At 39.1% G+C, this 26675-nt stretch overlaps 1 protein-coding gene across 1 annotated transcript in view; it reads left to right on the top strand.

Annotated features, from left to right (window-relative positions):
• The window catches only part of LOC134361754 (disintegrin and metalloproteinase domain-containing protein 18-like), a 129695-nt gene that overhangs the window by 98117 nt on the left and 4903 nt on the right, over nt 1–26675 (top strand). The window contains 4 exon segments of the mRNA XM_063076732.1: nt 2771–2876; nt 5755–5944; nt 10823–10903; nt 23690–23804. Of these exon segments, the coding sequence (XP_062932802.1) occupies nt 2771–2876; nt 5755–5944; nt 10823–10903; nt 23690–23804 (492 nt within the window).

Genomic DNA, 26675 nt, shown 5'->3' on the forward strand with positions numbered 1-26675 from the left:
GTCAAATGTGTGTGCTGCGAAGAACAGGAGAGGAGGTAGACTGCAGAAGTATTCAAGGACCTGTCACATCAGTAAAATTATTAAGAACTCAGTGGTCAGAGGCATGTCCTGACACCTGCTACAAGTAAGAAACAAACTATTGTATTTTACACCTCATGTGACTTTTGGGAAAGCATGGGAGGATGGTTGGGGCCCCTCAGATGTGCAGAATCTTGCTGAGCATGTGCTGTGAACAGGTTGCATGTGGGTGGAGTTAGTGCACCTTGGTTGGCGTTCTACTGCCTGGGGCTGCCGCTGCCACACAAGTGGCCATGCCTTTTCAACCTATGGCTTCCAAGGACATGTTTGCTAGTTACCTGGCTCATAGACCTGCGTGTGTGGGGTCTGGTGACCCGGCCTGGCATATGAAGTGTTTGTGACCCAGTATGGAATGTGCTTGAGGGGTCTGTGAGCTCCTGACCCAGCCATAGCTCGACAATTGGTCTCCCCGGCAGAATTACCAGCAGGTAAAAGTAACCCTACAATTGGTGACATCAACAGGATTCCGACATTAGCCCAGGCACAACAACTGGTGTAGTCGAGTAGCTTTACTGTGACAAAAGCAAAAGTACAATAGCTGGCAGCCTCTTTGGATTCTGGAGGCATGTGGGGGAGCAACTGCTCAATTGCATTTACTGGGTGACATAAGATGTTGCTCACATTTAGTGAAATGAAAAGCAGGAAAAGGCTCTGGAACATGTTCAGGAGCAAGGCAAATGACCCTGCCTTTCTGATCAAAAAACACAGCAGACCCTTGGTCTCAGGTGTTAGGTTATGAGAAAAAATGCTGTGTGGAGTCTACAGCAAGCCTCCTTGGCAGAATGACCGTGCATCTCCTGGAGTCTTAGTGCAAGGCAACCATCTAAATTGGAGAAGGATATTGCTTTGACAAAACACCTCCAGGCATGCTGTAGGGCCCTGTGGAGATGTGGAATCACACTGGAACACCAAGTGGCCGTGTGCTCAGAACTGTGCATCATAAGGGCTGGCCAGTTAGCTGAGTTGGTTAGAGCACAGCCTCATAACACCAAGGTCATGGGTTTGGTTCCCTGTACCGGCCATCTGCCAAAAAAAAAAAAAAAAAAAAGAAAGAAAGAAAGAGAGAGAGAGAGAGAAAAGAAAGAAAGAAAGTAAGAAAGAAAGAAAGAAAGAAAGAAAGAAAGAAAGAAAGAAGAGAAAGAAAGAAAGAAAGAAAGAAAAAACTGTGCTCAGTTATTTCAGACCCACTAAGTTATATGATTAGATAGATGGAAGTCATTCACCTGCATTCAAGCACATGCAAAAAGAGCACAGAAGGAAAACTTATGAGCAAAAAATCCAGAACGGTATGCCTTTATCCCCTCTTACATCTTTGCCTTTCTCTCGGCTCACACCTACAGACACATGGGATTTCATTATGTCCAAGTGACACAGGAGGAACAAGCCTAGGCTTGTTTTAGAGGTGGGCTGCCTTAGTAACTGCTTATAAACCATAAAAGGACAGTGGCTACACTGCAGCCTCACTTGGGAGTTATGGGATGACCACCAGGTCATCCATTTTCTGTAGAAATGGTTAGAAGTGGTTAGACTACGGATGTACTCATAGGCAGTGACAACAGGCCCCACTTCTTGATGGCGCGCCTGGATGTAGAAAGTTTGGAAGATGAGGAATAGAAGCTCTGGAATAGACATGCATGAATAGACACATGGAAGTGAGCAAGAAATATGAAGATCTGCATATTAATCCATCAGATTAACACCCATCAAACAGCATCCACTATGGAAGAGACACAAAACAATGAAATAGACAAAATGACTTGGCGAGTTGACATCAGCCAACAGTTGTCATCACCCATCCCTGGGTCTGCAGTATAGACAAACTTCTGTGCTTCCTCTGTTTCCTTTTTTTCCTCTTTTGAAATAGCTGACTATTTTTCTAGTTTATCTTATCTTTTTCTTGAGTACTTGCCCACTTGGTCAAATGCAGCCAAGAGTCACCAGGACACATTCTGTTCTTTGCCTCTTTGCTTAAGGCAATGCATTTATTGGGGCCATTATCTCTCTTTAAATGATTGAAAAGATAGTTCTTCAAATTCTTCTCCATCACATGGCATGAGTTACTCACTTTTTGGCCTCTGATGATAGTTTTCTCACCACCTACTGCCAGGATCCTATGCCAGTGTCACATATTTTAGGCTTCTAGGTTTCAATTCCTACATTTAATGAATTGGAAATAACCCCAGATCTCCAAGATTCACACATCCCATACAGCTATTCAATATTTCATATTGCCTTCACTGTGACACCCAGTCTGAGAGACGAGCCTGTACTTAAAACATTGCTGATACCCACATCAGAGAGAAACAAACAAACAAGAAATGGGAAAATACGGCAAACTGTGTACTAGTTCCCAAGATTTCTGCCAATAAGTGACATGCTTTAAATTTCTCATTAAGAAGATCAAGTTACAAGGCTAAGCCAATGTCCACTGGACTAGAAAGTATTTGCTACCACAGGCAGAGGCAGAAAATTGTTTTTAAAAATAATACAAGTTACTTCAATAGATATAATTCTTTTCTGTGTGATGTTAGTAAGACAATTGTTTCTTTCTACTTGCTTTCACAAAGGTACATGCAAAAACAAAAGCACGATGAAGTATATGATTTTTTGAAATAGGAGTTTCATTAGCCTGTTGAGAAACATTTCATTGGAATTAAGAATGATAATTCAACTGACATGTTTGTATTCTAAGGTGCTCAAGGTGCTCCACTGGCCTGTTTTAAAGAAGTTAATGCTCTGCGTAATGGATTTGGAAACTGTGGTTCTAAAAATTCACAACCATTGCCTTGTGAACAGAAGTATGTATGTAGAAATTGATTGCTTTTGAATCATAAAAATATAGATTTCTTCTCAAGACACACTAAATGATAATGAACAATAAATTGTATAACATGGCAATATTTTCAAATATTAATGTATGTATTTTTCTTCTGTGCAATTCAGAGGTTTTTTTTTTTTTTCCCTCTTATTTTTCCCTGATATCATCTCAGAATGAGACTGGGCCAAAAGAGGGCTGATGCTTATTATCAGAGAAAGCAAGTGAGCAAAAACTGCTAAAACTCAGAACTCATGCTATATATTGAGAATTTAAAATTGAGTTTTGTAGTAAGCCTATAAATTGAAATAATCCTAAAGTAAGTGGTTTGATTTTAAGAGATAGAATTGTTGAGAGGAAGAAAGTTTTAATTTTTGTTTTTGTTGTTTATTTTCAAAACAGTCATATGTAAAGCATAGAAGTACATGTCAATAGCTAAATTTGGATTGTTGGAACATAGTTTTACTGTAAGCCACATAACAAAGGGATTCATGAAATCCAATAAAGATAGTGCCTACCCTGTAACAAATGCTTCCTGAATTTCTTGGAGGTACTGAAAAGAAAAGAATAATAAAAAAAAAAGTAACCAAGCCAGATTTAAGAAGTAAGGCAGTGGGAACAAAATATAAAAACTGTTAGATAAGATGAATAATCCAGGGACAAGAAAGTCTCTTGGCCTCCAAGACATAGCCAGGAAAAATTATAAAATCTTTAGTTGAGCACCACAGTCAGCATGGCTCAGAAACAATGTGGTTCCTTTATGAAGATAAAAAGTCCATGAAGAAAGTGTCAAGTTGGGTGGACTAAGACAGCGTCCTCCAGCACCTCCTCCACACGTGAACTTACCGTGGACCGTGCATGGCGCGAGGAGAATGCATGATTCCCCACATGCCGCAACACAGCAGGTCTAGGACACAGAAAGAGGGGACGTAGAATCACAAAGACAATGCTGATGAGTGCAGGTCACACGCGGAGACCCTGCAAAGTCTCTAAGACGCGAGGCATGGTCAGCCACACTTTGCTGGCTACGAATAAGAGCGTCAGTGACCAGGCAGACCGAGTTGCACACAGCAGATGCCAGCACAGACAGAAGACGGTCTCTGCCAGCCACACCGAACCTCTCCCTGATGGCCACAGGCGTGTCTGCTGACTTTGATCTAATGTTACCACAGGAGAAGACGAAGATGAAGGTGGGAGAAACCATGAAAGTGGCAAACATGACGTCTCTGGACTTTGTCTGCTGTGATAATACTATGTGGATTTTCCTGAAATAAAATCACTAGATGAGACTAGAAGTGAATAGCATAAACGGCTTAGAGGAGACTTTGATCCCTGTATTAGTCCATCTCTGTTGCTTGTAACAACATACTCAGAACGAGGTAATTTATAAAGGAAACGAAATTTATTTCTTACCGTTTCAGAGGCTGGGAAGTCCAAAGTCCAGGGAACACATTGGTGAAGGCCTTGCTGGTGGTGCAGTGACCCAGAGGTCTCACATGGCAGAAGATGGCAGTGCAGAGAAAGACTAGCCTCTCATAAGCTCTTATTTTAAAGCCCTCAGAACCACGCCCCTGCACAGTCCTTCAATCCCATCACCTCTTCAAGGCCCCACCTTACAATGGCCATGATAGGATTTCCCACCCTCTTAACAGTCACAGAGGGGATCAAGCTACTAATACATAAAACTTGGGGGATACAATCCATATCAGATCCCTTTTCAGAAAAGAAAAACCAGCTCTAAGAATTTAACCATATATGAAAATTTTGAGAAAATGGACTTTGAAGGAAAAGTTTGTATTCCACAGCAAGACTAGAAAAAGACATACCGTGCAAGGGCGGTTTAAAATATATTCCATAGAAAGAGAAGGGAGCCACAATCAAAAAATAAATATCCAAATCTGAAAAGCTTAAAAAAAAAAAGTGCTGGAGGGAAGGAAAGCTTGAAAAGTGACTTAGCTTTTGGCACCCAGCCTCACTTCTCGATGTCATCAAGCTAATGATCCCTGTGACACTAAAGAACTCAGAATGGTCTTTAAAGACAAATGGATGAAATTTCCTGAGAGGAGACTTTTGGCAAAATAACAATGACATGCTGTTTCCAGTGAGGATGATATTTGATTGATAGATTTGAGTGATTTTTTTGCTCTTGGGAGATGGATTATTTTCCAGTTCATAGTGTAGGAATACTCTAAGCCTATTAGAGAAACCCCATATTCTACCCAATGATCGATTATAAATGGCGAAATTAAGTGTCTATGGGATAACCTTTGGTATGCTTGAGGCATGGAGGGAATCCAAAAGTTCCTAAATTCTCAAAAGACAGGTTTAGATATACTGGAAATATTTGTACGTCAGCAGAAATTTGGGATCAAAATGAAGAGTCTGTATACCACAGAAGTGTACTGTAAGGAGATCATGACAGGGGTCATTGGCATAACTGAAAGATACAGAAAGAGTAAATGCCATTAGCCATTCTCAGCAAATTATGGATAACAAGTGACTGGAGTGAGCAAAGCATATCAAAGTGTGGGAGCACGTGATGTTCTCCCAAGAATGTGGTAAAATATGACAAGTGCTCTGAGACAGCTGGGGGCAAGGGAACCAAGTTCAACTCTAAGATAGGAAACGAAATTACGTCTGCACATCTGAGGTTAGCTTGTACACTTCCCTTCCACTACAGTGCAAATTAATCTAGTTGAATTTAATTGTCATGCACCATGAAATGCTTTTATTTTGACATTTTTTCTGGTTTTATATCATCAACTAAACAATGCTTAATGTATCATCCATATAATACTTAATTGGAGCCTGATATCACTAAAACACAAAATGATAAGGAATTTTCTTCTTTCCATTTCCAGGGATGTTCTCTGTGGAAAATTAGCTTGTGTTTGGCCACATAAAGATACTTACGAAAGTGATGTTCGGTCTGCAGCTTATTCATATGTTCAAGATCATGTGTGTCTGTCCATAACTGCTGGGCTCTCTGTGGGATCGGATGGAACAGACAATGCCTATGTGGCTGATGGCACTGTGTGTGGTCCACAAATGGTAACAAAATGTTATAAAAATGTTACATTTAGCTGTGTTGAATAATATTAATTACTAGATGTATAACATGATAGCTATCACAGTGATACTGAATGGATTTGAACCTGGCTCTGGCATTTATTTCCCGTATGACATTGAAAACATAATTAAACTAAGTCTCGGTTATCCAATAATATTGCTTTTTGGATTAACCTTTCATCAGTTCTTATGTGAAAAAAGTATATATATATGTGTGTTTTAAGCACAAGTTTCCACTAACTGACAGCTGATATTTTTTTTTAGATCTTTGAATTTTAATAGTTTTAAATGATAAAATTCTAATACTTAGTTTTCTTTGCTTCACAAAGAGACATAATGCACGTTTTATATTTCTTTAGTTATCTGCTTCTTATGTGTCTGATCAAAATATCAGTATGAGAAGTTTGGAAGAACCAAACATGAAATCTGTACTTAGAAAGCATGACTAGAGTACACACATGGGCTCACGTACATGTGCATGTACGTATACATATGAGCACTTACATCCATGCAGTCGTAGAGGAAAGGGGGACAGCAATGGTTAGTGGGTTGGAAGGCACGAGGGCACACAATTCCAGAAGATACAGTAAATAAGTCATCTGAAATTTAAAGCAGAGATTATATAGATCAGTGTGTTGTATGTAAATGGCATTCAGCACTTACTTTCCGAATAAAAATAAAACAAAACCTGGAAGTGGTGGATTGGTCAGCCAATTGCTATGTCTGGGATCAGCAATCTTAACCCCATGGGAAACCTGCTGGCTGTGGTGGCCAGCTCCTAAAATGCCTCCCAAACGTCTCACTTGCTTGTGTAACAGCTTCTCTTTGTCTGTGGGCTGCATGTAATGACTTGTTTCTAACAAACAGAGCGTGACAAAGTTATAGGATATCACTGACCAGACTGGGTTAGAAAAGACGGTGATCTCTGTTTTGCACGGACTTCTCTCTTGCCGTATCAGATTGCTTGCTTTGCTGAGGCAAGCTGCCATCGTGGAGAAGCCCACAGGAAAGCAACTGTGGGCCAGTGAGAGTCTGGGGTCTGCAGTCCAACAGATTTTGAGGAACTGAATTCTGCCAAAAATCATGAGCGAGCTATGAAGAGGCTCTTTCCAGGTCAGACCTTGAGATGAGACAACAGTCCTAGATGACGCCTTGATTATAGCTGTGCAAGAGACTGAAGAAGATAAGCCAGAGCAGATGTGCTCAGATTCCTGACCCACAGAAACTGTGGTATAATAATGGGTGTTGCTTAATGCCATTAATTTTGGCAATAATTTGTTATGCAGCAGCAGGTAATAGAGATTTTGGTACCTGGAAATATGCTGTTGCTGTAACAAATACCTAAAAATGTGGAAGTGGGTGAGGACTAGAAAAACGTTGAAGACTATGATAAAGGAAGCTCACATTGCCTTGGACAGGCCATGAACACAACCCCCGACTTTGAGGACCTTGCTGGTGAGAGCTCCAGAGATCGTGAGGAACATATTATTGGAAACTGAAGGAAGAAGTTACTTTTTATTTAGTGTCAGAAAGCTTAGCACACTGTCCTCCACAGTATATGGAAAGCAGAACATGTACCTAATGAACCTGGTGATATAATTCCTTGTTTCTTCTTCTTGCTTATAACACGAGGAAAGAAATCGAGACAACTGTTCAGCTTAACCAAGACTTGATAATTTTGAAAATTAGCAGCCTCTCCAGACAGCAAATCGCGAAACTGATTCCAAGCATCGTCAGAAAAATGTGACCTAGAGATAATCCCAAACTGAGACTGTATCAACATTAGTCAAGAGTTCAGAAAGACCAAAGGATGAAAGCACTATTCACTTATACAAGTACAATTTCCATTTAAAGTAAGGGTATGCCTCATAAATCCTCTGAAAACAACCAAAAATGGAGCATCCAGAAGCCTTAGGCCTTTGTCCTTCCGTCATCTCCTTAAGGTAGAAAAGTGCTTATTTCAAAAATGTTTGTGAGTGTGGCTTTTGTCTAATGTAATGAACGCCAGTGAGAATCACAGAGGCCTGTAGTTTTTAAGAAATACCAGCAAACCGCCAGCAAGGATGAAAGGGACAAAGAAGGTACAGAAGAGAAGAGGCCATTGGATCCCCGCCCGCCCCCAAAAAGTCTCTTGGTAGGAGATAGGCTGAGAAATTTTCTCAGCTGTGAACACACACTATCTTCCATGGACAAGGAAGGAATATTTAGAGGATCAGACAAGAGCTGAGAGGCCGTAATTAAGAGCCAACAGAGATCATTCACGGGCCTTGAAATCTAATCAGGGAACTTCCAACACATGCTCTGCTGGACTTCAGAGTTGCTGTGGACCAGCGATTCCCCTTTAGTTCCATCTACAGCCACTCCCCCACCCCACTTTGCATTAAAATATTTATGGAAGTTATTCTATGTCTGTTTCACCACTGTATATTCGTGGTGTTGGGGAGAGAGAACCACTCTTTCATTTTATACACACAAAAAGTATGCCCAGTAGCCTAATCCATTTCTGCAGCTAACTCAGACGGACAGACAGGCCTTGAATTGATACTGTAATGGAAGGAGAATTTTTGAATTTTTGAGACCTTGGGAATGAATGCAGTTTGCATGTGTAAAGGATGTCTGCTTTTAAAATGTTTCTCAATGATGTCGCCTTTTCTCATTCACTCCCTTGTATAATACATATCCCTCCACCCTACTTTGTGACAGATGAACTAGTGACTTGCTTCTGACAAATAGAGCTTGGCAAAAATGACGGAATGTCTATTCCAGCATTAGGTTACAAAAGACATTAGTATCTTTCATTTTGCTTTCTCTCTCTCTCTCCCTGCCCCCTCCTTCTTAAATGTTTACACTGATGAAACAAGATGTCATGTTGGAGAGGAATACATGGGAAGGAACTGAGTATTGCCTTCATCCAGCAGCCACTGAGGAAATGAGCTTGTTAATCCAACAGGCTGCCAACAGCCACGTGACAAGTTCCAAAGCAGATGTGCCTGAGTAAAGTCTTCAGGAAAAACTTGCTGGCCCTGTAATAGCATTACACAAAACCCTGAAGTGAAAGACTAAGCTGTGCCATACCCAGAATTTAGGACTCACAGAAACTGAGATGATAAATGTGTGTCATTTTATTTTCCTAAAACAAAAGCCCTAGAGTGCAGTTTCTGGTCCATGTGATAAGTGCATGTTTGGTTCTACAAGCCACTGCTACGGTCCTTGACCGAGTGGCTGTACCATTTTACATTTCCACCACTGATGTGTGAGTGATCAAGTTTCTCCACGTCCTCACAGTATCTGGAGTTATCACTACTTTTTACTGTAGCCATTTTGTTTTGTTTTGTTTTTTGTCGTTTTTTCGTGACCGGCACTCAGCCAGTGAGTGCACCGGTCAGTCCTACATAGGATCCGAACCCGCGGCGGGAGCGTCGCCGCACTCCCAGCGCAGCACTCTACCAAGTGCGCCACGGGCTTGGCCCTACTGTAGCCATTTTGACATGTCTGTACTGATGATATTTTCTTCTATTCTGTAGTTTATTTTTACTTTTTTTGTAAAATTGTTTATTTAAACTTTTTTTAAAATACAGAAGTCTGTACGTAATTATGTACACAGCTTGATGAGTTTGGAGAAAATTGTACATCCTTGAAACCATCACCACAATCTATGCCAGAAGCCTATTACCTCCAGACGTTTCCTCCTAGTCTTTTACTTATTTATTTTTGTACTTCTTCATAATTATGATTATCTCTCATAGAAGCATTTAACATATAATCTACCCTCTTAGCAAAGATTTAAGTATACAATACAGTATTTTTAAATATATAAACTTAGCCTAATGGTCTCTGTTGCAAGTGGCAAGAATCCCCTTTTGTTTAAGGCTGAATAATATTCCACTGTATGTGTACACTTTTATTTTAGTCCATTCATCAATTAATGGACATTTAGATTGCTTCTATATCTTGTCTATTGTGAGAAATCCTACAGTGAACATGGGAGTGCAGATATAGCTTTGGGGTCCTGATTTCTGCTTCTTCTGATATATTCCGAGTAGTGGGACTGCTGAATCATTAAGTAGTTTTATCTTTAGTTTTTGAAGACCCTCCATACTATTTCCCGTAGTGGCTGTACCAATTTACATCTTCATCAACAGTGTATAAGGTTTCCCTTTTGCCCACATCCTCTCCAAACTTCTTGTCTTTAGTGGTTTTGACAATAACTATTCTAAAAGTTGTGAGGTGATATCCCATTGTGGTTTTAATTTGCATTTCTCTGATGATTAGTGATTTTCAGTGTTCTTTTTTGTTTATCTGTTGGCCATTTGTATGTCTTCTTTTGAGAAATTTCTGTTTCATACTTTACCAAGTTTCCAATATGGTTATTTGTTTTCTTACTATTTATTTGTTTGAGCTCCTTATATATTTTGGATATTAACCCCTTATCAGATCTATGGTTTGCAGATATTTTCTCCCGTTCCACAGATTGTCTCTTCCCTCTGTGGGTACTGTCCTTGGCTGTGCAGAAGCACATTTGATAGAAGCATAGTTTGATATAATCCCATTTGTCTATTTTTGCTTTTGTTGCCTCTGCTTTTCAGTTCATATCCAAAAAAGTCACTGCCAAACTAAGGTCATGATGATTTTACCTGATGTCTTCATTTGATCCATTTTGAGTTGATTTTTGTATAAGGTATGAGATGAGGCTCTAATTTAATTCTTCTATATGCAAATATTTTTACCAGAATCAGAATAATATGAATAAGAGGTCCTTCAACTTCAGCATCTCTTGCATATACAACAAATTATTAATGCATTTTCATTTTATATGAAATTTATAAATAATTATAAATGTTTTTGCTTGTTTTATTTTAGTATTGTGTAAATAAAACTTGCAGAGCAGTTCATTTAATGGGATCTAACTGTAATGCCTCTATAAAATGCAAAGGAAAAGGGGTAAGTAACTCTTTTGTAGTTCTAAATTGTGTGCTATTTTTGTAGGTAATTCAAAGTAAACATTTATCCTGTTTGTGAGGATTGAGAATCTGTTATATTTTAATAAAGAAAATCAAATTAGCTCATTCTAACACTATTAAGTGAATTGTGCTAGATGTATATTAAGTTTATTTTAAGCACCCCAACTTATTAATTAGTAATATGTTTAAATGAAAAACATTTATTCTTTTTAAAACACAAATAAATGCATGTTTCACTTCTATTGTGAACATATTTTGTTCTCCCTCAAACACTTAATAATTAAAATGTATGGGTATATACTATTTTACAGAGAACATACTATAAAAACATGTTGGCACATCAGGGAATTTTTTTTTTTATTGCTCTCATGGAGAAGTGTCCAATAGGAAATGAAACCTCATGCAAAAAAAAAAAAAAGAATTATTTCTTCTCGATTGCTTATTTATTTTAAAATAATTACAAAGTCAAGTAAAATCTGACTGAATCTAGGAGAAGCTGTGTTTAGTCTGCAATGACAGACAGCTCTATGGTTTACAATTTCAGCTCAATTTTATTAGTATGTAGTCGTTCAGAAATATTATTAATCATGAAATGTTGGCAGTTATAGCAGCGTTACTGTCTTTTAATTAATGATATACTTTTCTCTTGATTAGTCTACCTACAAATTTATCGTTTTATTACTCTAAAAATTAGTAACCTAAGAATGAATATCAAGAAGTTAAGAAAAGAACAGAATATTCAATTTAAAGTTTTAGTGCAGCGTGATTGAATATGTGGTGGATATTCCTGTCTTGTCCCTGTTGTAAAAGAAAACATTTCAGTACTTCACACGTATAGTATTTGTAGAAGATTTTTATGATTCTTTTTCAATGAAAAAAATCTTTATATTCCTAATTTGCTACTTTTTAAATCACAGATAGATGCTAAATTTTATCAAAGACTTTTTCTGCATTACTGACCTAACCATAAGGTTTTTCTTTTTAAATCTGTTAATGTACAAACACATATATTGAGTTTTTTAATAGTAAAACAATTGTAAAATTCTAAATTCTTAGAATAAAACCAATTACTATATGTTTTTATTGAATTTTTGAATATTTTGCTTGATATAATTGTTTCTAGTTTATAAATGGGATTGATTGTAATAAGTTTTATATTTTGCAATAATGTTTTTTTTAATTTAGTATCAGAGTTATGCTATTTTGCTAGTGCTTCTTTATTATATGTTTTCTTTAGTAGCTTTTAAGAAAACAGTTATTATACACATTTTTTACAGCAGTTTCTGTTTCACAAAAAAATAAATATCAAGTACAGAGAGCTACCATTAATTCCCTAACCCCTGCCTTTCCCAGTATCCCCTATTATTCATATCTTGCATTAGTGTGATGCATTTGTTACAATTCATCTGACACTATTTACACAGTATTATTAACTAGAGTCCATAGTTTACTTTGGGTTAACTCTTTGTTTGTACATTCCACAGGTCTTGAAAAGTACATAACAACATGTATTTATCATTACAAGGTCACACAGAATAGTTTCACTGCCCTGAAAAGGCCCCGTGCTCCACATATTCAACCTTCCCTCCAATCCTACAAACTCCTAACAACCAATGATCTTCTTAATATCTCTTAGCAATATTCATTTATGTTTCCTCCATGTTTTTTCATGGTTTCATAGCTCATTTCCTTTTGTCACTGAATAATATTCCACTGTACAGATGTACCACAGTTCATCTGTTTGTCTGTTGAAGGACATTTTCGGTCTTTCCAATTTGGGGCAATTACGAAAAAAACTGCTGTAAATATTAATGTGCAGGTTTTTGTGAGTGTGGACATAAGTTTTCACATCTCCTGGGTAAATACAAAGGAGCATAATTACTGGGTCATATGGTAAGCACATGTTTAGATTTCTAAAAAATTGCCAGACTCTCAAAAGGGCTGTTTTACTGGACCAAATGGGCTCACCCAGGTAGTGCCAGTCCTACCAGTCACCCCCAAAACAGCTGTCAGCTGGCGTCCCGGAGAGGCCGATCCGCTGACCAAAAGTGCGACCAGGTCCTGCTCACTGCCCTCTACACAGCCGCTGGCCCATGCCAGCTTCCTGCAGCCCACCCACCAACCAAGCAGGAGCAGATGCAGCCCACTATGCACCCAACTGCGCTGATACAAGAAGAGTCACCAGCAGAGCCTACAGAGGAGGAAGTCTTTCCCCTCATAGCCCACTCCAGAGTAATAGAAGAAACAAGTGCTCTACCAGATGACCAAACATCAATGAAAAAATACCAGATCTACAAATAAACAAGATGATATGACACTGCTGAAGGCATATGGTAATTCTCAAGTACCAGACCCCACAGAGCAGTAAACCCTTGAGATGTCTGAAAAGGAATTCTGTATTAGTCCATTTTTGTTGCTCATAACAAAATACTTGAAACTGGGTGATTTATAAAGAAAATGAAATTTATTGCTTACAGTTTCTGAGGCTGGGAAGTCCAAAGTCCATCTGGTGGTAGTGACAGTGACCCAGTGGTCTAACATTGCAAGATGGTGGAAGAAGAGAGAGCAGAGCAGAGAGCAGAGAGAAAGACAGACTCTCCTCTTTTAAAGCCCTCAGAGCCATGCCCCTGACCACCACTTTTAATCCATTCACTACAGCACAGTCCTACAATCTCATCACCTCTTCAAGGCCCCACCTTACAATTACCATAATAGGATTTCCCACCCTCTGAACAGTCATAGTGGGGCTAAGTTTCTAATACATAAAACTTGGGGGACACAGTTCAAGCTCCAATGAGTTCTGGGGGAACATAACTCAATCCACTACATGCTCTTATAACAAACTAGCAGAAAAAGAAATAAAGAAAGCAAGCCCATTTACAACAGCTACAAAACAAATAAAATACCTAGGAATCAATTTAACCAAGGAGGTGAAAGATCTCTACAATGAGAACTACAAAATACTACTGAAAGAATTTAAAGAGGACACAAAAAGATGGAAAGACATACCATGCTTTTGAATGGGAAGAATTAACATTGTGAAAATGTCCTTTCTGCCCAAAGCAATCTACACATTCAATGTAATCCCCATCAAAATACCAATGACATTCTTCACAGAAATAGAAAAAGCAATCCTAACATTCATATGGAACAAGAAAAGATCCCAAACAGCCAAAGCAATCCTGAGTAAATAAATAAAGAAATAAAGCCAGAAGCATAACACTATCTGACTTCAAATTATATTACAAATCTATTATAATCAAACCATCATGGTCCTGGCATAAAAACACTCAGATTAGTGGAAAAGAATCGAAAACTGAGGAATCAACCCACATACTTACAGGCAACTGATCTTTGACAAAGGCAACAAGATGATACATTAGGGAAAAGACTACCTCTTCTATAAATGGTGCTGGGAAAATTGGACATCCATATGCAGAAGAATGAAACTGGACCTGTACCCCTCACCACCTACCAAAATCAACTCAAAATGGATTAAGGACTTAAGTATAAGACCTGAGCTGTAAAACTACAAATAGAAAATATAGGGGAAACACTTAAGGGACTAATAGTGGGCACAGACTTTACAAACAAGATCCCCAAAACATAAGCAACAAAAGAAAATAATCAAATGTGATTATATCAAAATGAAAAGATTCTGCATAGCAAAGGAAACAATCAACAGAGTGGAAAGACAACCTATGGAATGGGAGAAAATATTTTCAAACTGTACATCCAACAAGGGATTAATATCCAGAATATATAAAGTACTCAAACAACCATACAGTTAGAAATCAAATAACCCTATTAAAAAATGGGCAAAGGTGATGAATAGACATCTTTCAAAGAAAGACATGCAAATGGCCAACAGGTACATGAAAAAGTACTCAGCATCAGTAGTCATCAGAGAAATACAAATCAACACCACATTAAGATATCATCTCACTCCAGTTAGACTGGTCATTATTAAAAAGACCAAGAATAACAAACACTGGTGAGGATGTGGGGAAAAGGGAACTCTTCTACACTGCTGGTGGGACTGTAAATTAACATAGCCTGTATGGAAAACAGTATGGAGTTTCCTCAAGCAACTACAGATAGAGCTACCATAGGACCCAGCAGTCCCACTGCTGAGTATATATCCAAAGGAAAGGAAATCATCATATTGAAGGGATACTTGCACTCTCATGTTCATCACAGCTCTATTTACAATAGCCAAGAGATGGAACCAACCTAAGTGTCCATCAACAGATGACTGGATAAGGAAAATGTGGTATATATACACAATGGAATACTACTCAGCCATAAAAAAAGAATGAAATTCTGCCACTTTCAGGAACATGGATAAGTCTGGAGGAAATTATGTTAAGTGATGTAAGCCAAACAAGGAAAGAGAAATACCACATGTTCTCACTCATAACTGGGTGCAAAGAAAGAAGAAAAGAAAGAAAGAGAAAGGAAAGGAAAGGAAAGGAAAGGAAAGACCACAGCCTAAGGATACTAGAGATGGGGGGAGCGAGGGAAGGGGTTTGGGGAGTGATAGGTTGGTTAAATGGCATAAAGAAAAATCAAGACTTGTAATAACGCATATGCTAATAATAAATAATAAAATAAGAAGAAAGAGATTAAGAAAAGGTAGCAGTACTATTTTTATGCTTAGGTTTGATGAAGAATGGACAATTGTGATTGGACAAAAGAGTATGATCTGTTGGAGACAGACTGAGAAGGATAATCCAACAAAGCCTGACTGTTGAGATTCTTCTTGGCCTCTCTGTGCAGCGTTTCTTCTTCCTGGGTATGGGAAGGACCCTTCTGGAATGAGGATCTTCATGGGAGAAAGGAGAAGGAAGTGACCTTTCAAGGTTTTACAGCTTAGGGAGAGGAGTTCTAATTTCTGTTACCCAACTTGGGGAAGAAGAATTCTGGCTTCTATGACCCTCTTCAGTGGAGAAGGTGGAACAGGAGATGGAAGAACAGGAGAAGGTCAGAAAGACTTGTTTCTGAGGTTTCTCCAATCTTCTTTAGTTCAAAGTACTCAGCATGCCACAGTGCCATAGTCTGGAGTGCTGTGTTCTGAGCTCCCACATTGATCAGAGACTTGGAAGGAGTATGATTGAAAAACTGATGACAAATTTGGGGGAAGAGGTATGTGATAGACCTCTGTGGATGGGCAGAAAACATGAAAATACTTGTGTTCAGCAAAGGTGACCCCAGCAGAGAAATGTAATGGTCCAGTGCATAGGAAAACCTGTTCCATGGGTACCAGTTAGCCTCTTTTACCAGCTGCCCCTAATATGTTCATGAACAAAGTAGCCATAGTGGCAGAGATGAAGGTTAGGCCTGGGCTTAGTAATATGAAATTTCACTTGCCAAGGCTGACCTGGGCATGGTCACTGCTGAGTGCCCAACCTGCCATCAACAAAGAACACTGAGCCTCCAATATGGCACCACTCTCTGGAATGATCAGCCAGCCACTTGGTGGCAGATTGATTATATTGGGCTGCTTTCATCATTAGGCATAGTTTAAAGAGTTGAAAAGGGGTTGCCTCGTGATGGTTAATTTTATGTGTCAAGTTCACTGTGCTAAGGGATGCCCAAGTAGCTGGTAAAATATTATTTCTGGGTGTCTCTGTGAAATGGTTCTGGAAAAGATTAGCATTTGAAAGGGGAGACTGAGTAAAGAAGATCTACCTTCATCCCCACAGGCGGGCATCGTACAATTGGTTGAGGGTCCAAATGGAATAAAAAGGTGGAGGAATGAGCTCTCTCTTGAGCCGGGACATTAGAACATTGGAGCTCCTAGTTCTCGGGCCTTCAGATTCAGACTGAACTATACCCCTGGCTTTGTAGCTCTGCAGACTGCAGACAGCAGCTCATGGAGCTTCTCAGCCTTCACGGTCACACACACAATCCATGTACAGAAGAATACGTTACACTGCTCTCTGGAAATTCTGTTCTGTCTTTTCTTTTTTCTCTGTGCATTTTAGTTTTGGAATTTTTTATTGACATTTCCTCAAAATCACTGATTATTTCTTCAGCTGTGTCTTGTCTGTTGCTCAAGGACATTCTTTCCATTTCTGTTACAGTGGTTTTTTTTTTTTTATGTCGCATTTAATTTGATTCTTTCTTAGAGTTTCCATCTCTGGGCTTACATTGCCCACTTGTTCTTCCCTGTTTTCTACTTTTCCCTACAGTCGTCAGCATGTTTGAAAGTTCCAGTCTGATAGTTCTGATCTGCCATATCTCAAGTCTAGTTTTGTCCTTTGCTCTGTCTCTTAAATTTGTGTGTTTGTCTTTCAGCATGACTTGTAATTTGTTGTTGATGGCCAGACGTGGGTATGCTAAAAGTGAACCATTCGCAATCTGAAGGAGACAAGGGGATAGAAAAGAAACAGTCTTGCAGGTCCAGGACCATTAAATAAAATGAAGCCAGGATGGCTTTAGGAGATGGAAGGCCAGGTAGTAAAATACCCATGGGTTTCATAACTGCATTAATAGCTCTGAGGTCTTGCAAAAGTCTCCACGAGCCAGACTTTTTCTTAGTGACGAAAATAGGGGTATTCCAAGGACTATTAGAGGGTTCAATATGGCCCTTTTGAAATTGATCTCAAACCAAATTTTGACAAGCAAGTAATTTCTCCTGAGTAAGGGGCCACTGATCCACCCATACAGGTGTATCTGAGAGCCAAGAAATTGGATCAGCGGTGACAGGAGATATCAGGGCCCCCATTATAAAGGGGGAGAGGAACGGTGCAGAATTTCATTGTGACTCAATAGTAAAGCTCCCATTTGCTGCAAGACATCACGTCTCCACAAATTCAAAGGTGTAGAAGAAATCACATAGGGACAAAAAGTCCCAGAATGGCCTTCATTGTCAGTCCAAGTGAGGAAAGAGCTACTGTGCCAAGGTGCACTTGACTGGCCGATCCCTTGGAGCTCAGTCATGGCTGGCTGCAAAGGCCAAGAAATGGGCCAACATGTTCGGGACATGACAGAAATGTCAGCTCCCATATCTATTAACCCCTTAAAAAGTTTTCCCTGAATAGATAACACTAACTCTGGGCATCCCTTTCCTATTTGCTGTACCAAATAGGCTTCATCAGATGATCCAAACCCTTGCTCTCCCTGTGGGGTAGTTTGACTGTAATTAGAAGAGTGACCAATACTAGTTGAGCTATTCTCATGTCAGGAGAGACAGTCATGATTCCTTGCCCTGCAGCAGCCATAACTCATACCTCTCCAGTATAATCAGAGTCAATGACTCCAGGAAACACCTGAAGACCTTTTAAAGCATGGCTGCTCCACCCCAAGACAATCCCTACACTGCCTGAAGGTAAAGGGCCAAATATACCAGTAGGGATAGCTTGTGGTCCTATATTAAGGGTTAACACAAACCGAGCTGTGGGGCTGAGATCCAACCCTCCACTTCCTCTGGTTGCTCAGGAGAGGTCAGCGATGGTGTTTTGGAGGCTGACTCCAGAATTTGGGGAAGATAGATGGACATGGCTGCCATTGTTTGACGGGGCCAGGCTCAGCTCCACTTCCTGTTTCCCCATTGGGGAAGAGGCCAGCCTTGTACCATGGTCTTGGAATGGCATTCTTTAGCCCAGTGATGTCCTCTCTGACATCTCAGGCAGATATTAGGGGAAGGAGTAGAATGTGAATTGCCAGAATCATAGTCCTGATTAGGACATTGCTTTGCGAAATGACCCCCCCGCCTTCTGCATTTAAAGCACATTTTGCGTCCATGTTGAGGTTTTTTCTTTTCTTGTTCTCTAAAATATTGAGAGGGAGTTATATTTTGCAAAGCAGCTGCAAAAGGCACTCCCTGCATATATGAAGGTCCAATATCTGTGCAGAGACGACATCAGAGAGTGTTCCATTTTTTCTGTAAGGGCAGATAGCAGCCTGCAAGCTTTGTTGGCATTTTCATAAGCCAGCTGTCTAGTTAGCAACATTCCAGCTTCCCCATCTGCCACTAGGCATCCCACAGCCTGCAGCAAACGGGACAAGAAATTCTGATATGGCTCATCAGGACCCTGACAGACCTTACCAAGTTCTTCCATTTTAGTGCCAGCTGTGGGAAGCCTCCTCCAAGCTTGTTGAGCAAGAGTATTAATCTGCTGATACACGCCAGCAGAGAATCCAAGCTGCCGTGCTACTGTAGCAAATTCACCTTCTCCTGCTAGCATATCAAAAGTAACCTCAAGTCCTTCCCTATGATTACGCTCGGATTGTTCCCAGTGCGTTCAGAAAACTCTGATTTCCACAAAAGGCATTCGCCTCCACCAAGACAGGCCCTGTTAAATTCCATAAAGAAAAGGTGTCAACAGGGACCTTAGAAGGACCCACAACGCAATAATGGTCTCGGAGCCGTCTCCCAACATGTTCCCAAGTTTCAATATTGACTGTCCCTTCTTCAGGAAACCAGGGGCAGACTTCTTGAATGTGATGTATAAATTTCTCTAACTCAACGATAGAGACCTTGCAGCCCTGGGCTTTAAGCATAGATTTCAAGACTTGGAGAAAGAGGCCCCGCTCTTTGCTCCACCTTGTCCCATTAGTTTTCCTCCTGACTATAGGCTTTCGTTCCTAAAGAGAATAGGTGCGCACCCTAAAACACAAAGGTTCCCTCACCTGTTTCCAAGAGGCTTCTGTGTACTCAGGTCCTCGTCCAGGTGCCACTTGTAGACGACCGGTACCCAGGGGAAGATGGTACGGAGGTGAAGAGGCATCACGTTTATGGGATCAGGAGGATTTCACAGGTTGCTGACCTGTGAAGCCCCTTAGTTTATTTTAGGTTCTTTTTATAAGCCAGTAAAAATAGCATATTGTACTGATTAAGCCAGTTATGTCTGGTACAGAGCTGTTTATAGAACACTTTCTGTTGCCATGGCGCTTGAACGTTCATGGCTAACGACCTATCAGCAAAATGAGAGCATAAATTTCTCCTTTACAAAGTTCTCAGGGTCCCGGTTTTATTCAAATGTCAGACGTCAAGGGGAGGGAGACAGGGGAGGCAGGCAAATGGGAACCCAGCGTTGCTGGCATAATTTCCATAAAATAGCAAGGAGTTTGTCAGCTTGCTATTCAGTGCCCCACATTATGGAGAGTTCCCCCATAGAAATATGGCTCAATCTATCCAATCAATGTTCTTGTCTTTCTAGTTCTTTGAGGTGTAGCATTAGGTTGTTTATTTGAAATCTTTGTTTTCTCTTGATGTCAGTGTTTATTTCAATAAACGTCCCTCTTAGTACTGCTTTTGCACTATATCACAGGTTTTGGTATGATGTGTCTTTATTTTTATTAGTTTCAAGATATTTTTTGATTCCCTTTTAAATTTCTTCTTATAACCATAGGACATTCAGGAGCATGTTCATTAATTTCCATGTGTTCGCTTAGTTTCCAGAGTTTTGCTTGCTATTGATTACTAGTTTTAATCCATTGTGGTCTTGAAATGATTCAAATTTTAAAAAATTTGTTGAGACTTGATTTGTGACCTAACATTTGGTCTGTCCTGGAGAATTTTCCATGTGCTGATGAGAAGAATGTATTTTCTATGGTTGTTGGGTGAAATGTTCTTTAGAAATCTGCCAAGTCCAATTAGTCTAAATTTTGGTTTAAATCCTGTTTTTCTCTTGATATTTTGCCTAGATGAGCTGTTCAATATTGAGAGAGGAGTGTGCAGATCTCCAACTATTATCATATTTGAGTCTCTTTCTTTAGGTCTAACAGTATTTGCTTTACATATCTGTGTGTCCTGATGTTGGGTGCATACATATTTATAGTTGTTATGTCTTCTTTGCTGGATAGATCCCTTTATCATTATGAAATGGCCTTCTCTGCCTCCTTTTATGGTTTTTGGTTTAAAGTAGATTTTATCCAACGTAAGAACAGTTAGTCCTGTTTGTTTATCATTTCCATTTTCATGATATATCTTTTTCCATTCCTTTACTATTAGTCTCTGTGTGTGTCATTACAGGTGAGGTGAGACTCTTGTAAACAGCATATAGTTGGGTCTGGTTTTTAAATCCAATCTGCTAGTTTGTGTCTTTTGAGTGGGAAATTTAATCCATTGACATTTAGAGTTGTTGCTGAAAGGTACAACATCTTATTGATTGGCGTCTTACTGATTTTCATTTGGATATTTTAAATACTTTTTGTTTCTTTTGTTTTTATTGTTGGTCTTTGGTGTTTTTGTGAGGAGGTAAGAGATACAGTTTCTTTTTCTTTCTCATTTGCCTTTTTGTTCTACCTGTGGCTTTGTTCTTTCTTGTGTATCTATGGTAGTGATTATCATTGTTTGGATTCCATATACAGGACTCCTTTAAGGATTTCTTATAGGGCTGGTCATGTGGTGGTGAACTTCCATAGTTTTTCTTTTTTCTTTTTCTTTTTTTTTTTTTTTTTTTTTTCGTCTGGGAGATACACTAGTTCTCCTTCATTTGTGAAGGACATCCTTGATGGGTATAGTATTCCTGGCTGGCAGTGTTTTTCTTTTAGTATTTTGAATATATTACCCCATTCTCTTCTGACCTGTAGAGGTTCTGCTGAGAAGTCTGTTGTTAGTCTCACAGGGACTCCCTTATAGGTGACTTGATGCTTTTCTCTTGTACTTTTTAGGATTCTCTCTTTGCCATTGAGTTTTGCCAGTTTGACTATAATGTGTCCCAAAGAGCACTTTTCATGATTAAATCTGTTTGGGGATCTTTGGACCTCTTGAATCTAAAGGTCCCTATCTCTCCCTATACCTGGGAAGTTTTCTGCTATTATTTCATTGAATATGTTCTCAATGCCTTTTCCTCTCTCTTCAGGAACACCCAGGATTCAGGTGTTTGTGTGCTTAAGGTTATCTGCTATCTCTCTTAGATTTTCTTTGTTTTTCAAAATTCTTTTTCTTTTTATTTTTTTCTTTGTCCACCATCATTACTTTGATAAGACTGTCTTCAAGATCAAAAATTCTTTCTTCTTCTTGCTCTAACTTGCTGCTTAAGCTCTCAGTTGTATTTTTTATTTTGTTGAACGACTCCTTCAGTTCCATGAGTTCTGCTACATTTTTTTAAATGTATTAACCTGTTTGTAAATTTCCTTCATCATCACCTGGATAGTTTTGCTCTGATCATTGTTTCATCTAACTGTGTCTTCATATATCTCACTGAGTTTCTTTAAGATCGTTATTCTGAATTCTTTTTTGGGCATTTGAAAGGTTTCTTGCTCTGCTTGGTCTGATACTTGAGAGTTATTGTATTTCTTTTGTGTAATATTTTCTTGTTGTTTTCATATCTCTAGTATCTTTACATTGATATCTGGTCATCTGGTAGAGCAGTTGGTTTTTCCATTACTCTAGAGTGGGCTTTCAGGAGAGAAGTTCCTGTAGATGTGTTTTATATTTACTGTTGAATAAGGTGTTTTAGCATTAGTTGGTAGATGCCATAGTGTATCTCTGTGTGGGTACCTGGGCTGTATTCAATGCTGGATTTGTGTGTAAGTGCCTCTGTGGCCTAGGCACTGGGGCACTTATTGATTCCTTACTGAGGTTATTGAGACTATGTTGGGTCATCAAGGATGTGGATAAGATCTTGAGTTCTTGAGAGAAGCTCCTGTTGCCCTGTCACTCTTTGGTTGGGGTGGGTGATCCTGGCTGGGCCTGGTGGCACCCTAGCTAGCATCCTGTAACCCTGATAGGTATAGTGGGAATTTTCTTCCTTACTCTGGCTATCCTGGATTTCTGAAGTCTCCAGTTGTTCCACATGTGTCTCTCTCTGGATTAAGGCACTTGCATGGGCCACACATTAGCTCCCACTCCCAGTTGTGCTACCACAGGGGGCAGTATAATTTCCCATGTGGCTTAAGTCACTGAATCATGGGTAAGTGCTTGCTCACCTCCTTCCCTGGACTGCTGGTGACCCTTCCTGGGTCAATGCAGTTGAATGGTTAATGGTCTGCCTGCACAGCAACAGTAACTGTTGTACTGCCACTGTGGTGGTAGGCCACTCTTGTGGCAGTGGTGGCCATGGCAGTGGCTCCTGAAGCAGCAGGCTGCTCACAGAATGATGGTCGCTGGCTGGCACTGCCAGTGATGGCAGTGACTGCAGCAGTAGTGGTCACAGCAGCTGCCCTCTCAGCCATAGTGCCTGAGGCAGCCACCCATGCAGCTGGTGGCAGTGGGTCACCTCATGGCAGAAGCAGTGACACCAGTGGCTGCAACTGCCTTCTTTGTATCTGTGGTGTTTGCAGTGGCAGCAGGTTACCTTGTGGCACCAGTGGCTGCAACTGCCTCCCTCACATCTGCAGTGTCCACAGTGGCAGCAGGTTACCTTGTGGCAGCTTCAGCAGTGACAACTGTTGCAGGTGTCTCTCTCATGTCTGGGATGTCCGTGACTGCAGTGATGAGCCCCCAGCAGGGTTGCTGCTGTGTGGGGAGCTTCTCTGTGATGGATAATGGTTCTGGGACCAGAAAATGGCTCCAGCAACTGCTGTGATAGTGGCGGTCAGCTGTTTTGATCTTCTCCTGTGTTTTGATTTCTTTCTGTGGGAGTAACTTTCCCTGGGCACCTCTAGTCCTCCATCTTCCCAGAAGTCTCCTATTGTATTTAAATAAAGGTATTCAAAATAAAAAAAAATTATAACTACTGTTTCGAACACATTTCCTATATTATATAAGCATAGTAATTTAAGAAAAATAGTTATTCTATAAAATTTAGATACTTGTATCAGGTATAAAGACTAAGATGATGCAAAGTGATTATGTATTTTTCTCTTTTAGATATGCAATAATTTTGGTAATTGTCAATGCTTTCCTGACCATAGGCCCCCAGGTTGTGAATTCCAGATCGGTTCACCAGGGGGCAGTATAGATGATGGAAATGTTCAGAAATCCGGTGAGCAGAAATTAAATATTTAAAGCAAAATAGAATGTTGTTTTATACGGAGCTGAGCTAATTAAAGAAATCTAGTGCTGGGTCAAATTTTTCATGCTGTCCTAAGTTATTTAAAAGTGTCATCTTGAATGATGGCTTTATTAAGTTACAGTAGTGCCCTCTTAATAGTAAGGAATACATTCCAAGTCCTGCAGTGGAAGCCTGACGCTGTGGATAGTACCAAACCATATAAGTGCCATATTTTTTCTATGCATATATACTATGATAAAGTTTAATTTATAAATCAGGCACAATAAGATATTAACAACAATAACTAACTGTCCTTCCGGGTCAGAAGCAGCCTATCCATTTATTTATATATTTTTTAGTCCAAACCTGTTCCTGAATCTGTACGACCATTCCTAACTTGCAAAAAATGGCTTAATGTCACTCATTTCAGAGAATGCCATGCTGAAGTCTTTGCATAAGCTCAATGCCTTCTGGTGCAACATGTTGCCATCAGTCAGAACACTTTTACTGTTCATGTCTTACATGAACAACACAAGCAACACAAATGTAATGCTTTTTCCATCTTAACTAAGCACTTGTCATGCACTGTAGCAGTAATTTTTGCAGTTACTTACGTTTGCAAAACAGCAGAAAAACTAGCACAATTTTTTTCTTCACAATTTCACAGATAGAAGGTTTGTTCTTACTGTAGATATGAGCAACCTCAGCATAAAATTTTCTTTCTTTCCTTATTAAGTCTAGAATTTTCACCTTTTCATTTAAAGGAAGTGTGTTTTGTCTTCCTTTTAGTATGTGTAAATTTCCAGCCTCACTACTCTTGTGTTTTGGTGTCATTATTAAGTAAAATAAGGGTTACTTGAGCACAAATGCTTTGCGGTCATTATTAAATATAATAAAGTTTACTTGAACAAAAGCACTAAGATACTGCAACATTTAACTTAATAACCAACATGGCTACAAAGTGACTAACTAGAGGGTAACTTAGTGTGGATTTGCTGGAGAAAGGGATCATTCACGTCCTGGGCAAGAAGAGGTAAAATGGTGCAAGATTTTATCACATTACTCAGAACAACTTGTAATTTAAAACTTATTAATTGTTTATTTCTAGAACTTTTCACTTAATATTTTCTGGCCTTGATTGACCATGGGTAACTGAAACTGTGGAAGCAAAACTATGGGTAAGGGGAGACACCATAACATCACACAACATCTGTAATCAGATTTCCTGAGACATTCAGCTTTAATCAACTTAGTTAAATAAGTTAGAATACTCCTAAGTTTTAAAAATATCATTAAATTTTTTAAATTTTTCATATATAAGAATAAAAATTACACAAAATGATTTGCATACCATGTTATTTAGAACTTTTAGGTATTAAAAAGCAACTGTAGAATACAGTGTTCATTCTGAATGAAATGTGTAAAAACCATATGGCAAAATACAAATGTATGTGTTTATTAGAAAATAACAGTAAATCAATCACATGGAGTACATATTTATACTTTCCATTGTTTCTATGAATGGTGGCAATATCAAAGGCTATTAATTGATTCAACCATTAATTCACTTATATATTCCCTCCACGAACATGTTGTTGTGTGTCTGGTGAGGCAATAACGTTTAGATCTACATTTCACAAAGTCCACCCAAGTAGCAAGGTGGGTCACGGCATTAATAATGTGAGTATAAATGAAAGCAAATTACTTGAAAAGCAATAGCTTTAGTTCAAAGGCATGAGGAAGACAATACAAGGAAAGGTAAATAATTTGCTACATAATATCAGATATTTGTCAATAACAATAAATAAGGCATGATGACCAATTGTGTTTTGTATGTGGAGCAGAAAGTTAAGAATGATAGCCAAACCTGCGTTACAGAATCAGAGGACAGACCGAGCATGGGGATAGCCAGTTTCATTTTGGATTGATAGAAGTTGGGTTTTCCGTGGGAGAGTTCATGTAAACATGTGACAGTGTGTTTGACAATGGTGTTTCTTATTCATGAGGAACATCAGGGATTGGTGATTCTTAATTCATAGTGAAGGTAATCAAAGTAGTTCATGGAATAGTAAAGGTGTGTAGATGATATAAGAGTGCTGGATATATCTTCAGGTAGCAGCAGTAGTTTAGAAATGCAATCTCTGAGATTATTAATAATCCTTTTAAAAACGAATAAAAAGTAGTAAAAATGACTTATTTTCCTGGCCAAGACAGAATAATAGTAGAAAATTATATATGAGATATTTGTCAACAAGTAAGAGTATAGGATTGTGATTTTTGAGAAAAAGGGAACAGTAAATGGTTTGAGTGTTTGTGAGACAGGGTCAGACATTCTTGTATACATGTAATGAGAGATTCAGATGAAAAACAGACTGTACACAAAAGATATTTGAAAAAGCAATGGCCCCAAATTTCTGAACAAGGTGAAAAAAGTCAACATTCAGATCAATGAAGCTCAGAAAAAAACCTTATGCAAGGACAAGATAAAAAAATTTATACCTAAGAAAATCATAATCAAGTTGCTGAAAACCAATGATAAGAAATTTTAAATCAGATCAAGGTAGACTTCTGATAGCCTTCAATATACAGGGGGGAGGTCAACAACTCCTCCCCTCAAAAGCAACTAAAAAATGGACCAAAAAAAAAAAAAAAAAAGCCCTGTCAAAACCAACCAATAAACCACTCTGGAAATCAGCAAAAGGAGAACAAACTAAGAAGCTTTTATTCATGAAAACTACTTCTGTTAACAAGCGTGTAAGTCTGTGGCTTTCTTCTCTTAGGCTGATTATACCTCCCGTGATACCCAACTCTATCAACATGGTATTGAACCAAGATGAAGCAATAAGTGAAAACCATTCGTGC

The sequence above is a fragment of the Cynocephalus volans genome, chromosome 13 (genome assembly GCF_027409185.1).
Source record: "Cynocephalus volans isolate mCynVol1 chromosome 13, mCynVol1.pri, whole genome shotgun sequence".
NCBI lineage: Eukaryota > Metazoa > Chordata > Mammalia > Dermoptera > Cynocephalidae > Cynocephalus > Cynocephalus volans.